This window comes from Danio rerio, chromosome 7 (assembly GCF_049306965.1).
Source record: "Danio rerio strain Tuebingen ecotype United States chromosome 7, GRCz12tu, whole genome shotgun sequence".
Classification (NCBI taxonomy): Eukaryota; Metazoa; Chordata; class Actinopteri; order Cypriniformes; family Danionidae; genus Danio; species Danio rerio.
This window is the reverse complement of record NC_133182.1, coordinates 41,865,113-41,879,955: the sequence shown is the minus strand read 5'-3', so window position 1 is coordinate 41,879,955 and position 14,843 is coordinate 41,865,113. Positions and strand designations below refer to the sequence as shown.

General features: G+C 37.8%; 1 protein-coding gene across 1 annotated transcript in view; it reads left to right on the top strand.

Moving 5' to 3' along the window:
* Positions 1 to 14,137, top strand: part of plxdc2b (plexin domain containing 2b) — a 110,777-nt gene extending 96,640 nt beyond the window's left edge. The window contains exons 12-14 of the mRNA NM_001146305.2: positions 204 to 242; positions 9,054 to 9,214; positions 11,279 to 14,137. Of these exons, the coding sequence (NP_001139777.1) occupies positions 204 to 242; positions 9,054 to 9,214; positions 11,279 to 11,398 (320 nt within the window). The 3' untranslated portion in view covers positions 11,399 to 14,137. The remainder of the gene's footprint in view (positions 1 to 203; positions 243 to 9,053; positions 9,215 to 11,278) is intronic.
* The last annotated feature ends 706 nt before the right edge of the window (positions 14,138 to 14,843 follow it).

Below are 14,843 nucleotides of genomic sequence, written 5' to 3'. Positions count from 1 at the left end.
ATTCATTACAAATCCATAACTTGCTCCATAACATCTCTTTGAAGTGCTCCTCACACATGTGTGACCCATTTGTTTATAAGATGGGGTTGTGTTTTTATGGTCTGTGATGTTACATTTCACTGTAACATAGAAACTGTTTACGTGTAAACTGAGTTTTTTACGTACTTCTCTTCTTCTGTCTGTTTTCTTGTTTGCTTTTATAGATGACACCAAGATTGCGCTGCATCTCAAAGACAACGGAGGTAAGATGTGTTTTCAAAGTTTGTCTTTGCACTACAGCTTTTCTTCCGCTTGAGCTTTTCCTCCTCTTGCCCAAATAAGGTCAAATTGTGTGTGTTTGTGTGTGTGTGTGTGTGTGTGGTAGTAAGTACAAAATTTCCAACTAAATGTCTTTTCCATGAAGCAGTGTATTGCGCCAGTTCATTTCCTGTCCAACAGCAGATTTTTGTTTCGTACCTTTTACTTTTTCCCATCTTCTACTCTCTCTGTTCATCACATACAGGGTCTTTCTTTCTCCCTTGATGTACTTTATTAGCTTGATATCTCTCACTTTTGTCTCTCCCTCTCTTTATTCCCAGAATTGTGTTAGTCAGATCCAGGTCATGTGTTTTTGATTTGGAGCGGGCTCAGTATTTCTTTACCAGTCGGAAACGGCAGTCAGGGCTTCAACATTTCATCAATAAAGCAGAAAACAGCACATGCAGCCAATGAAAACATGTAGCCAGAGGAAAGCGCTCTCTAACTTAATGCAGAATAACAAAAATGTGGGAATTCCTTCTTAAATTTGGTAAAAGGGTGCAGGTGTCGCTGTAATAGATGGCTTATGCTCAAATATTTTCTCACATAAAAATGAAAATTATTGTTAAATTCTATTCAGTGACATATAAATTCATTTATTCATTAATTTTCCTTTAGCTTAGTCCCTTTATTCATCAGGGGTCACCACAGCGGAATGAACCGCCAACTTATACAGCATTTGTTTTACACAGCAGATGCCCTTCCAGCTGAATCCCAGTACTGGAAAACACCCATACACACACACTCATACACTACGGCCAATTTAGTTTATTTAATTCACCTATAGCGCATGTCTTGACTGTGAGGCAAACTGAAGCACCCGGAGGAAACTCAAGTGAAAACGAGAAGAACATGCAAACTCCTGACAAAAATGCCAACTGACCCAGCCAGGAATTAAACCAGCGATCTTCTTGCTTTGAGGCAACAGTGGTAACCACTGAGCCACCGTGTTTACAACAATTTTAAGTTGTTATTTAAAAAACTATGGTAGAAATCCAGATTTTTCTGGATTTGAGCATAAAACCTTTTGCTCTGTTCTGGAAATTCCGTTGATTTTAAACTATGATGACTCTGAATATTAAAAAGAAAGTAAGAAAATGTTTGATCTAGTATCTACAATGAAAATTAGTAAACATAATTAGAAAGTTTCAGAATTTTAATAATTTATGCACAACACAATAGTCATTAACCATGTTTTAACTTGAGAAGTGTTAAGAAAACAATGTTTGATGGACTAACCCTAATTTTCAATAACAATAACTGAAAACATTTGGTCCCTTTCTGAATAAATAAAGTCTTAAAATGACAATATTTTAGTTTGAAATGAAGAAAAAAAGTTATCAGACCTTTATAGAATATAACACATATTAGGATTCACTCAAATTGAAATCTACACTGTAAAACCCAAAAAGTTAAGGTAACTCGAACCGTTTGAGGAAACCGATTGCAACGAACCATTTCAGTTCAAAAACTAATCCTGATGAGTACTGTAATAAAGCAATTGAGTAATGAAGCAATTTGAGCACAGTAAAACCCAATACATGCAGAGAACTCAACCCAACTGAGTACTGTAAAACCTAATAAGTTAAAGCAACTCAAACCATTTGAGGAAACGGATTTATACAAACCATTTGAGTTAAAAAGGAATCTATATGAGTACTGTGAACTCACTCCATTTAAGTTGAAGTAATGAGGTTTATAATTAGCTCATTACCTTCAACACTTAGTTCAAAACTTTTTTTCAAATGAGTAGAATTAACTTTCAGTCAATTTTGAGTTAACTATACTCTCATTTCATTTGATAAAGTTGACTGTTGGGTGTATTAAATTCAGGGGCTGTTTTTAATGCTACCTATATTTGTTTCTGGTGTAAAATCTCAATGCAGCTGGAAACTGTACTGCTTCTCACATCAAATGAACCATGAAGCATCTGTATTGAGTTCACACCCTGTCAGAAGTAATATACAAGTCTGATTTTGCAAGGCCATCTTGACACAATAAAGGAAGAATGACGATTTTCATTTGATTGAGGGGAAGCCTGTTGTTCATGTGGTTCGGTTGCCAGCTGTCTGTGTACAAATTTCAATCTTTCATGACATCACAACTTCCCAAAGACACCAGACCTAGCATTCCCTAAATAATCTGCGATTTTTAAAAAATGATATATTAATGTGAGCAGTGCATTGTTCTCTCATAAAGACGTGATGTTTTGTTTTAAATTACTGCACACACATTTGACGAATTTGCTAAGCAATACTCGTTCAGTATTTTAACTAAGCAAATTTTTGACTTCAAGAGTCAAAGTGAAACATGGGCTGCACGGTGGCGCAGTGGGTAGCGCTCTCGCCTCACAGCAAGAAGGGTGCTGGTTCGAGCAATGACTGGGTCAGTTGGCATTTCTGTGTGGAGTTTGCATGTTCTCCCTGTGTTGGCATGGGTTTCCTCCAGGTGCTCTGGTTTCCCTCACAAGTCCAAAGACATGCGCTATAGATGAATTGGGTAAGCTAAATTGTCCGTAGTATATGTGTTTGAATGGAAGTGTATGGGTGTTTCTTAGTGATGGGTTGCAGCTAGAAGGGCATCTGCTGCATAAAACATATGCTGGATAAGTTGCCGGTTCATTCCGCTGTGGCGACCCCAAATTAATAAGGGAACTAAGCAGAGTCAAAGTGAATACACCACCACCACCCTTCTTATATTAATCCATTCATGTCCCATTCAACCTACTTGCAATGGTCAGAGGTATGTGTATATATTATAGACAGTAAATACAATTAAAGTAACCCTCTATATATGCTGCTTTCATTCAGTTGAATTTAAGTTTATTTGTATAGCACTTTTCACAATAGTTATTGTTTCAAAGCAGCTTTAAATAGGTGCACATTAATGCATTACAATCAAATTCTGAAAAGTTAAAGATATTAGTTACCATCACATTATTAGTTATTAATAATTGTATCTAATTAACTAGTAACTAATAGCTTTTTACAGTTAAAGTTATTTTATATAAGCTTAGTTAACCTGCAGTTATATAGTTTATAGATTATGTTTATGTGTACATGTTCAATGAATTGCATTTCTGTATTAAGTGTGTGTGTTGTCCTCGAAGTCCTTGCTGGTTTGCATTATCTCTTCACATGTCTTGGATCCCATAAATGGTGCAGCACAATCCTGAGAGGCCTTGGAATGGGCATCCCCAGATGGAAATAGAGAACAAAAAAAATGCGTAGCAGCTGTTTATAATGTATTTGAACAAGAGATATTAAAAGTCAATGCGAAAATGAAGTGCTATAAATGAAAATAGGACTTATATAAACAAGCATGGAAAGAAACATATAAAAAATGTCTTTTATGCAAGACATATGATTAAATATGAATCATTCTTACTAAATTCAGTATATTAGACTAGTAAAAGCATTCTATGATCCTCCAATAACTCGTAATTACAACTTATAAACTGCAACATCATGTGGAAACACTTGGAATTCTAGCAGCTTGAGCTGAAAAATGTAGTTAAGAATTATCATGTGGTGTTTTTGTGCAAAGATTCCTGCAACTGTTAATGCTTTGATAATGCAAAAATGATGAAAAGTAAATGAAAAACATGCAATACAGCTTAAAGTGTCCAAGTTATAGGGAGAGTGCAGCCAAAATTGAAAACTGCCATCATGTGTATCACTGTTTTTGTTCTGTTGAACATAAAAGAGGATATTTTGAAGAATATTACAATGTTGACGTTCCTATATTTGCTTTTCCTACTATGGATGTCAATTGCTTAGTTATAGCTTTACCACATTCTTCACTAGCAACAGCTTCTTTTGTGTTCAACAGAACAGAAAAAAACTCAAGCAGGTTTTGTAACAACTGAAGGGTAGATAAATGATAGACGATTTTTCAGTTTTGGATGATGAACTATGCCTTTAAGCTGATTTTATGTTCCCAATTCTGATTTGTAAATCTCCAACAATATGTTTACAACCATAGACACATTTATTGTGTCATAAAAATACATTTAACCTGAAGATGTGGAGTTAGTTTGATGATTTTTTGTTCTTAACACCTTTGAATCTAAATATATGAGATACTAAAGTTAAACGTAAACGTTAATCAAATATCTTTTAGGAGATAATAAGTGTTTCACTCATGCTCTTCCTCGAGAGAACTCCAGACTTTACCATCCCCAGACACTTCTTCTAGCTCAGTGGTTCTCAAACTTTTTTCACCAAGTACCACCTCAGAAAAAAAATAGTCTCTCCAAGTACCACCATAATCACCAGTATTGAAATAAAGTAACGTAGTTGGCCAAATTAAGCAGCTACAGCACTGCACAGTTTGAAAAGGAGGCAGAGTCATATTCATTCAACGAAATTGTACTCCATACAAAATATGACAGAGAGTAACAAGAAAATAGTCATTTTTCAAAATAGTCATTTTTCAAAATAAATGATCGTTCAGATTCAGATCATAAATGAAACTGAAATCATTAATGATGTTTTGTTCAACCCGGTACCAATTGATCTATAGACTGGTGCCGGTCTGTGGCCTGAGGGTTTGAGAACACTGCTCTAGCAAGTATCTGCTCTGCAAGCACCACGCACCTAGTTTTGCGCCAATTGAATTGAAAAGCTGATCACATTGGTGTTATTGTACGCAACCAATTCATTACTCAGTGATTCCTCCGTGTACCACTAGTAGTAAGCCCACGTAACACTAGTGGTACACGTACCACAGTTTGAGAACCACTGCTCTAGCTCCTCCAGGGGGATCCTGAGGCGTTCCCAGGCCAGCCGAGAGACATAGTCCCTCCAGCGTGTTCTGGGTCTTCCACGAGGTGTTCTCCTGGTGGGACATGCCTGGAACACCTCTCTAGGTAGGGGTCCAGAAGGCGTCCGGAACAGATGCCCGAGCCACCTCAGCTGACCACTCGATGTGGAGAAGCAGCGGCTCTACTCTGAGCTCCTCCTGGGTGACAAAACTCCTCACCCCATCCATAAGGGTGCGCCCTGCCACCCTGCGAAGGAAACTCAATTCGGCCGCTTGTATTGGAGATCTTGTCTTTTCTGTCATGAACCAAAGCTCATGACCATAGGTGAGAGTAGAAACGTAGATTGACCGGTAAATCGACAGCTTTGCCTTTTAGCTCAGCTCCTTCTTTACCACAACAGACCGCTACATTGACCGCATTACTGCTGCCGCTGCACCAATTCCTCTGTCAATCTCATGTTCCATCCTTCCCTCACTCATGAACAAAATCACAAGATACTTGAACTCCTCCACCTGGGGTAAGGACTTTCCTCCCATCTGGAGATGGCAAGCCACCTTTTTCCGGTGGAGCACCATGGCTGCGGACTTGGGGGTGCTGATTTTATATTTTCAAAGTATATTTTGTGTGTGTGTGTGTGCGCGCGCGTGTGTGTGCGCGCGCGTGTGTGTGTGTGTGTGTGCGTGTGCGTGCGTGCGTGCGTGCGTGCGTGCGTGCGTGCGTGCGTGTGTGTGTGTGTGTGCATGTGTGTGTTTGTGTGTGTGTGTTCAACGAAGAACAAAGTAATGAAAATGTTAATTTTGGGATGAAACATCCTGTTGCTGTTTCTGTACAGTGTATGAGAAAGAGAGAGAAAAAAAATAGTCCAGATCAAACCCATGCATTTTGAATGACCCAGCATCGTTAGACTACAGTTGGGGTGAATCTGGAAGATGTTCTGATGAATGTGTGGTGCCTGGGGTCCACACCAATTAAACAAGTGGGATCAAATCTTCAGAAAATGTCACATTTGATTTTATAATCGATTTCAACATAATGTTTCCATTAGCTCTGCTGGTGCTAACCGGAGATGTCGACATGTGATTTAATTTCACAGAAGTCTAGCAGTCTAGAAGGTATTTGAAGGTTAAGAGTGACAAAACCTTCAAGGGATTTAAATAGTTGCTTCACAGCACACTGTGTGGTTACAGTTTTCCTCATTTTGTTTCAGTATGACAGTCGTCGAGCCAGGCTGTCTTTAGCTGCCAAGCTTCAGTCCCTCTCTTATTGAGAATAAATTACTTCCCATGCTTAAGTGGTCATGGGCTCTTTCGTCTGGAATGAATAACATCAAAAATCCTGTCTTCTCATTTATTCTGCCCTGTGATATCTGTCAATCATTTTGGCACCTCTTGGCTTGAATAACTATATAATATACTTAATGTGTTCCTTATTTTGATAGAGAGAAAGGATTCCTTCTTTTAAAGTCACATTTATTGGACATTTCTGGAAATGACGTGACATATGGGCATAACAACTATAGTTTGATTAGTGTTAGCATTACAGTTTTGAAAAACATGATGTTGCTGAATATTTGAAATCTTTCACACTTGTTATAATTGTATTCTAACATTTAATATTTCACGCTTGTTTTTTTTTCTGTTTTATGGTATTTTTGCATGGGCGCAGAACAAGTTTTTTTTCAATGCTTGATATAGACAGCCCATTACTAAAATATGCTGTAACAAATAACTGTATAGTTGTTTTAAAGGGAACATTTATCTGCAAAGAAGCAGCACAGGTGAAAAAACAATTATTACCTCTCATGCAAAATTGGATTTCTTTTTCAAATATTTCTTAGCAAGGTATTTGTTTTTGTTTTGTTTTTTACACACAATAGCACATAATGACAATGTGAAAAAGATTCTTTGACATTGTTGCAAATTTATTACAAATAAAAAACATGTACATAAGTATTCGTAAGTATTCATAAGTATAAGTATTTGCTCAATACTTTTGAGCACCTTTGGCAGCCTCAAGTCTTTTTGAATATGATGCCACAAGCTTAGCACACTTGTCTTTGGGAAATTTTGCTTATTCCACTTTGCAATAGCTCTCAAGCTCTATCAGGATGGATGGGAAGCGACGGTATACAGCCATTTTCAGATCTGTCCTGAGATGTTCAATAGGATTTAGATCTGGGATGGTATAAGCCTGGTGATGAGTGATGCCTGGTTTTCTCCAAACGTAACGCCTGACATTCACTCCAAAGAGTTCAATTTTATTCTCATTAGACCAGAGAGTTTTGTTTCTTATGGTCTGAGAGTCCTTCAGATGCCTTTTGGCAAATTCCAGGTGGGGAGTGGCTTCAGTCTGGCCATTCTACCATACAGGCCTGATTGGTGGATTGCTGCACAGATGGTTGTCCTTCTGTAAGGTTTTCCTCTCTCCACAAAAGAAAGCTAGACCTCAGACAGTGACCATCGGGTTATTGATCACCACCTTGACTGAGACCCTTCTCCCCCGATCACTGAGCTTATATGGCCGGTCAGCTCTAGGAAGACTCCTGGTGGTTCCAAACATCTTCCACTTATGGATGATGGATGCCACTAGGCTCGTTGGAACTTTCAGAGCAGCAGAAATTTTTCTATAACTTTCCCCAGGCTTGTGTGTCGAGACAGTCCTATCTCGGAGGTCTAAAGACCTGAAATTAATCAGATCTTTTGTACCGTTAAATAAATATCAATACTTGACTACATTGATATATCGGGGAAAGAATGTTCACAATAAAACATCATATCAATATTTTGTCCTGCCACTATAAGTGAATAATTATATATAATGGAAAATGGAAACTCTGCACATTCTTCATTGCTGATCACCTTTACTCATTAAAATTGCAGATGCTGCGATGTGACTATTGCGAATGCACACATTGCGATATCGATGCTGAAACAATATATTGTGCAGCACTAGTTAAAAGGACCTAAAAAGGCTTTTTAAAAAAAGTCTTATTTGCTGTTTGTTCATTCATTTGTTTGTTCATTCGTTCATTTATTTAGTCAGCACACTGAAAATCAGTGTTGTTGGAACAAATTGGACTCAAACAAAGTAAACTCATTCTTCAAAATATCTTCTTTTATAGGTTCCATGATATTACATTACATAAGGGATAGTTCACCCACTGTAAACTGACAATTCGATCCTCAATGTTTAAAACAACAGAATATATTTTAAAGAAAGATGGAAACCGTTAACTATTTACTTCTGTAGTTTTTGTTTCCCTAATGGTTCTTAAATAGTTACTGTTTTTCAGCTTTCATCAACACATCTTCTTCTGTGTTTAAGAGAAGAAAGGGTTAATGGTTTGGAATCACTTGAGAGTGATTAAATAGTGAGTTCATTTTTATTTTTAGGTAAATTTTTTCTTTAAGCATTTTTGACAGGAGTAGGAGGATTGTATATGTTTACATTAATAGCAATGCATTTATTACATGAAAAAGACGTAGGATATTTATATAATCTATGTTTGAATTTGACTGATATCTATACATCTGTAACTGACATTATATAAAAAGGAAAGAGATTTTTCGCACAGACTCTGCTCGGCAGCTTTTGGTTTTAATAGAAATCTGGCTTTACTGCAAAAGCACAAGAACTGCAGACCACAGTAAATCTTTCAGGAGCCGCTTGGAAATGTCCGCGATACAAAATTAAGATTTACGGTTCTGTCTCTTTTCCGTCATTAATCGTTTTATCTCCATGTTGGACAGATATACAAACCACAGAAGCCTTAAAATCACAATACATAAGGGGCATAAATCAGGCGTGGACACAGCGCTCTCTTCTGTTCAACAGAGGAACTGCAAGGCTTATAAGGCAGGGATGCGATTATTGAGGGAAAACGAGTTTTTGTTCGGTTTGGTTTTAAAAAGCAGCGTGTACAACCACAGACTAATTGAGCCTGATAGAGTGATTGAACTGTATTAAATATGGTATAATGTGTGTGTTTCAGCTGCTGCGGCGAAAAGTACAGCAGACAGCGGCACTCACCCGCTGCACATGGGCCTGATTCTCGGGATGCTTCTGCTGCTCCTCGTAATGGTGGTCATAGTCCTGGTGACTGTTTACATCTACCACCACCCGAGCTCTACTGCGGGACTCTTCTTCATTGAGGTGAGAGAGTTTTAGTTAGTTCCCTTCAAATAAACACTCAACCTCATGTCTTTACAAAACTTTGAGATACACAAATGAACTCTGAAAGATTTTTGTCACATAAGAGACTGATTCATAATCGGATGTGACTAAATGGGACGAACAGGTTTAATAGGCTTTTATTCATTGATCAGTGAACGCTGTTTACGAATTACAGCCCAACAGATTTTGTCTCAGAAGCATGTTTAATTGAAGAAAAAGAACATTTTAATGCAATACAACAATAAACATTTGTTTCCTTTCCTTCTATTTTTTTGTTTTAACCCAAGCCCCACTCTAAAACCTGAACATCCTAAGGCAGCTTAACAATAATTAGAGTCAAATACAATAATTAAAAAGTCTGGAGTCATGCATGTTGTGACATAACAGCAATGATGGAAAAACAATTACAAATAAAAAATAAATTGCAGGACAAACTAAATTAAACACAAAGCACCATGAAGTGGATATAAAGATATATACAGATTACTTAACAGCTGGGTAATTCTTTCAGATTTTTAAATAGGTTCCCAGTATATAGATGTATAAGCAATAATGACCTCTGGGTCACTGATAAAGTTATGGAGCAGCATGTTCGTTGATGTGCAGTTTTCTAAATGAGGTTCATTTTTGCATACTTGAGATTATGCAAGAACCAGTGAGGTTTTTTTTACATGTGTCAAGCAGAACTGGTGAAGCATCAATATTTATATCAGTATAAAAACCTAAATTAAATCTGCTAATTATAAGAACTTCTTGTCAGAACATTTATTAAACTGCTAAAAATGTTTGTATTGCTATAATAATCTCTAAGCATCCTAAAATGAAGGTGCATTTCCAACAGGCACACAACACCATAAGACTTTAACATTAGGTTTGATTTAGACGTCTGGTGACCAAAATTCAATGTCTAGCCAGGGTCTAAGGACAATGTTATTTTGATGTCCAAAAACGACATCAAATGACGTTGATATTTGGTTGATTTTAGGTTATGTTGTAAAGTGACCAAAATCCAACGTCGATCCAACATTCTAAACCAACCTCAGATTGACGTCAAATACTGACATTTATTCTTCTGGTATAACAACCAAAATCCAACATCTGTCTGATCGACGTCATTGTGGTAACATCCACACAACGTCAAGCTGTAACATTATTATATGTTGATATTTGGCTGTTTTTAGGTTGGGCGTTTCAAAACAAAGTGCAACGTGCCCACGAGTTTGGGTTAAAATGTCAATCTTACATCATGTTGACATCCTGTGCCTGCAGGGTTTACTTTAAATACAAAATAAACTCTTGCTTTTTGAGAAATGGAATAAAAAAAATTGTTCAAAGTTGAAACAAGAATAAATTATAAACTAACTTTATTTACAGTTGAAGTCAGAATTATTAGCCCCCCTGAATTATTAGACCCCCTGTTTATTAGCCCCCAATTTCTGTTTAACAGAGACCAGATTTTTTTATAGAGTTTTATAGACCAGAGTTTTAATAACTAATTTCTATTGACTGATTTATTTGATCTTTGCCATGATGACAGTAAATAATATTTGCCTAGATATTTTCAAGACACTTCTATACAGCTTAAAGTGACATTTAAAGGCTTAATTAGGTTAATTGGGTTAACTAGGCAGGTTAGGGTAATTTGGCAAGTTATTGTATAACGATTATTTGTTCTGTAGACTATCGGAAAAAAATGTAGCTTAAAGGGGCTAATAATTTTGTCCTTAAAATGGTGTTTAAAAAAATAAAAATTGCTTTTATTCTAGCCGAAATAAAAGAAAAAAGACTTTCTCCAGAAGAAAAAATATTTTCAGACATACTGTGAAAATGTCCTTGCTCTGTTAATCACCTTTGGCCAAATAGTTAAAAAAAGAAAAACAAATCAAAGGGGGGCTAATAATTGTGACTTCAACTGTAGATAATAAACAAGACTACTTTACACATAAATGTATATGTTGATTTAAGAATCTACTTCTACTTGTGGTAGAATATGTATTTATTGTCTCTGTGCTGAGCGCATTTGAACTTCATGTATATTTACAGAGACGCCCCAGCCGATGGCCAGCAATGAAATTTCGGCGAGGTTCTGGTCATCCAGCATACGCAGAGGTAGAGCCCATGGGCCAAGAAAAAGAAGGCATTATTGAATCCGAGCAGTGCTGAGGTTTGACCTTTGACTTCTTAAGTCACACACAATCCAGCAACCCTCCTGATGTCTATCCACACATCTTCTATGATAAAGTCCAGCAACCCTCCAGAACCCTGATGCAGCTGAAAACACTGAGGGTGTGGAGTCTGAGCGGAAGAGACGTCCACTCAACAAATGCTTGGGAAACACTCAAAAACACTGTCCACAGAGGAAAGTTTGTCAGTCAGCTGGATGTATTTTGGCTTCTGCTCAGTTCCTGGCAGGACGTGTCAAGCAGCTCTGTTAACCTTGACTGAGGCTTTGAGCCTTTCACCCTCAAAATGGCCACCGAGCTGTTTGGTTCTCTGATCTGATGTGCCTCCAGGAGGGATTTTTCTTTTCATGACAGTTTCTGAAATGCACATTCATTCAGTTGATTTGTTGAAAATCTTATATAGGCCTTTAAATATCGCCGAAAGGGTTTGTAGGGGTTTTATGTTTCTCTCTCTATGATTTCAGCAGGTGTTTTGGAGCACGTTGGATGACTTCAGTTACAGATACTGTGTCTCTTCCTCTTGTTTGGATACAATCGGAAAATGTTCTGTGAACAATTGTGTCAATAGTATTGATTAACACTCCTCATCCATACGCAAACCATTTAGGACTTTTTTGCACATATTCACTTAACGCACATATATTGCTTTTTTTCTGGTTTATATCACAGTACTAATGCATATTTACAAGACAGGCGCTTGTGAGATTGCGTGCGTGTATATCTTTGTTTTTATTTTTTGCAATTGTTGTACACAATGATTCCCTTTACAGATAATAGAAATCAAGAATTTGTACTGATTTCCTTTTGAACGACAGGAAGTGAGACTGCGAGCTGTTATCATGACCGAGACCTTGATTTCTTTAATAATATCAGATTATAATATTTGTTCACTTAAATCATCCCAGCTTGAAAGAGTGGAAGCAACAAACTGAAAACTGCAATAATGAGTTGATTTTGACTTCAGAAATGTGATTTATTACTGTACTGAAAGAGTAACACAGCACATCCCAACCTTAAACATTAATCTACATATTTCTGTAATAATCTGGATTTTGACTATGAATGTTTACGATATATATCCTGATAAAACCTAATTAATTATGTCACATATTACCTTATCCTTTAAAAATGTCTCATGAAGACATTTCAAGTATCGTGACCAAAGAGCTGTCCTTACACACACACATATACAAATATACACTCACCGGCCACTTTATTAGGTACAGCTGTTCAACTGCTCGTTAACACAAATTTCTAATCAGCCAATCACATGGCAGCAACTCAATTCAATTAGGCATGTAGACATGACCAAGACAATCTCCCACAGTTCAAAGCAAGCATCAGAATGGGGAAGAAAGGGGATTTAAGTGACTTTGAATGTGGCATGGTTGTTGGTGCCAGACGGGCTTGTGTGAGTATTTCAGAAACTGCTGATCTACTGGGATTTTCACACACAACCATCTCTAGGATTTACAGAGAATGGGCCATAAACAAGAAAATATCCAGTGAGCGGCAGTTTTGTGGGCGCAAATGCCTTGTTGATGCCAGAGGTCAAAGGAGAATGAACAGACTTGTTCCAGCTGATAGAAAGGCAACAGTAACTCAAGTAACCACTCATTACAACTGAGGTCTGCAGAAGAGCATCTCTGAATGCACAACATGTCCAACATTAAGGCGGATGGACTACAGCAGCAAAAGACCACACCGGGTCACTCCTGTCAGCTAAGAACAGGACAATTTGCAGAGGCTCACCAAAACTGGACAATAGAAAATTGGAAAAATGTGGAGTAAATCATGACTGGTTTCTGGAACATGAAAATGAGTTCACTGTTCTCAAATGGCCTCCGCAGTCAACAGATCCTAATCCAGTAGAGCACCTTTGGGATGTGGTGGAACAGGAGATTCGCATCGTGAATGTGCAGCCGGATCTGTGGTAGTGAAATCTGCAACAATTGTGTGATGCTATCATGTCAATATGAACCAAAATCTCTGAGGAATATTTCCAGTACCTTGTTAAATCTATGCCACAAAGGATTAAGGCAGTTCTGAGGGGGTCCAACCCAGTACTAGTAAGGTGTACCTAATAAAGTGGCCGGTAAATGTATATCTATAGATCAAAAACAATTGGAAAACATTTCCTTATTACTGTAATACCAATTGATTTGCCAATCAAACAGTTTGATTGTCTCAGCATAGCTATGCATATTTCCTGAGCATTTCTTTTCACGTTTTATCGTCTCTTAGGTGTTTCATGCATGCAGCATTTGTTTCTTTTTTAATCCTCATAACAGGGTGGTCCACCAAATATCAAGGTCTAAATTCTATTTTTATCAACTTTCTTCACTGGAAGACCTGGTTATTTTCTGCAGACGTAACCTGAATGTGTATGTGTGTGTGTGTGTGTGTGATAAATGAACCTATCTTATTGTGTATGAGTGCACACTAATGTGAGGTCCAAGTGGATGTTTATTTTGTGAAATAATCTCAAATGATACGCTGAATGAGACCAGCTTTGTGCTCCGCAGTGACACCTGATCTTGAGATTTGGGGAAACAAAGATATTAGAGAGCTGAATTTTTGATAAGCGTAATCGTCATGTCGTGCCACACTTTGAGAGACAGTGAAACACACAATGCTGTAATCTGTGTACTCTTGAGTTACTACTGTCAATTTGACTACATAGTACAATTTGATTAAATAATAAAGTGGTTTAAAATGATGATTTGGCATCGTGCATTCGGTTTTCATCAGGGATTGGCAAAAAAACATTGAAATGCATTTTCAAGAGTTTACACTTAGCTGATGATCTATAAAGCGTAATTGGTATGCTTTCCCGGGAGCGAACCCGAAGCTCGTAATATCTTCGAGCCTGGGGCTCCCTCCCGTCAGGAGGGCGAGAGAGGAGTTCGAGCTCAGGTAGGTCTCGAGAACTCCCCTGCTTGTCGCCGTGTGAGAAGTGTAAACTAAGGTTGTTTTGGGTGATAAGTTGGTTTAGTAGATAAGCTATGGTTTATGTTTTTGGACGGTGGGAGGAAACCGGGGGAAACCTACGCGAACACGGGGAGAACATGGAAACTCCGCTCAGAAACGCCAACCGGCCTGATAGGAGGTTGGACCAGCGGTGTTCTAGCTGTGAGCCAACAGTGCTAGCCACTGGGCCACCGTGTCGCCATATCGGAAAAAAGGGGAAGAAGTTGGGGTGGAAGGGGGTTGGGGGGGAGGCTTCAAGACGAAGATAACTGGAGTGAAAAACTCTGGTTATTTATAATGCTTCAGTAATCATCTAATAGGGCAGATTACGAAGCTAATGAGGTGCCAGTCGTGTTGGTCATAAGCCTGTGATCCTCTCGAAATTAGTTTATAAATAAACTACACTTAAAATAAAATACCAAATACCTACATTTTAAGTCGATCAAAATAAACTA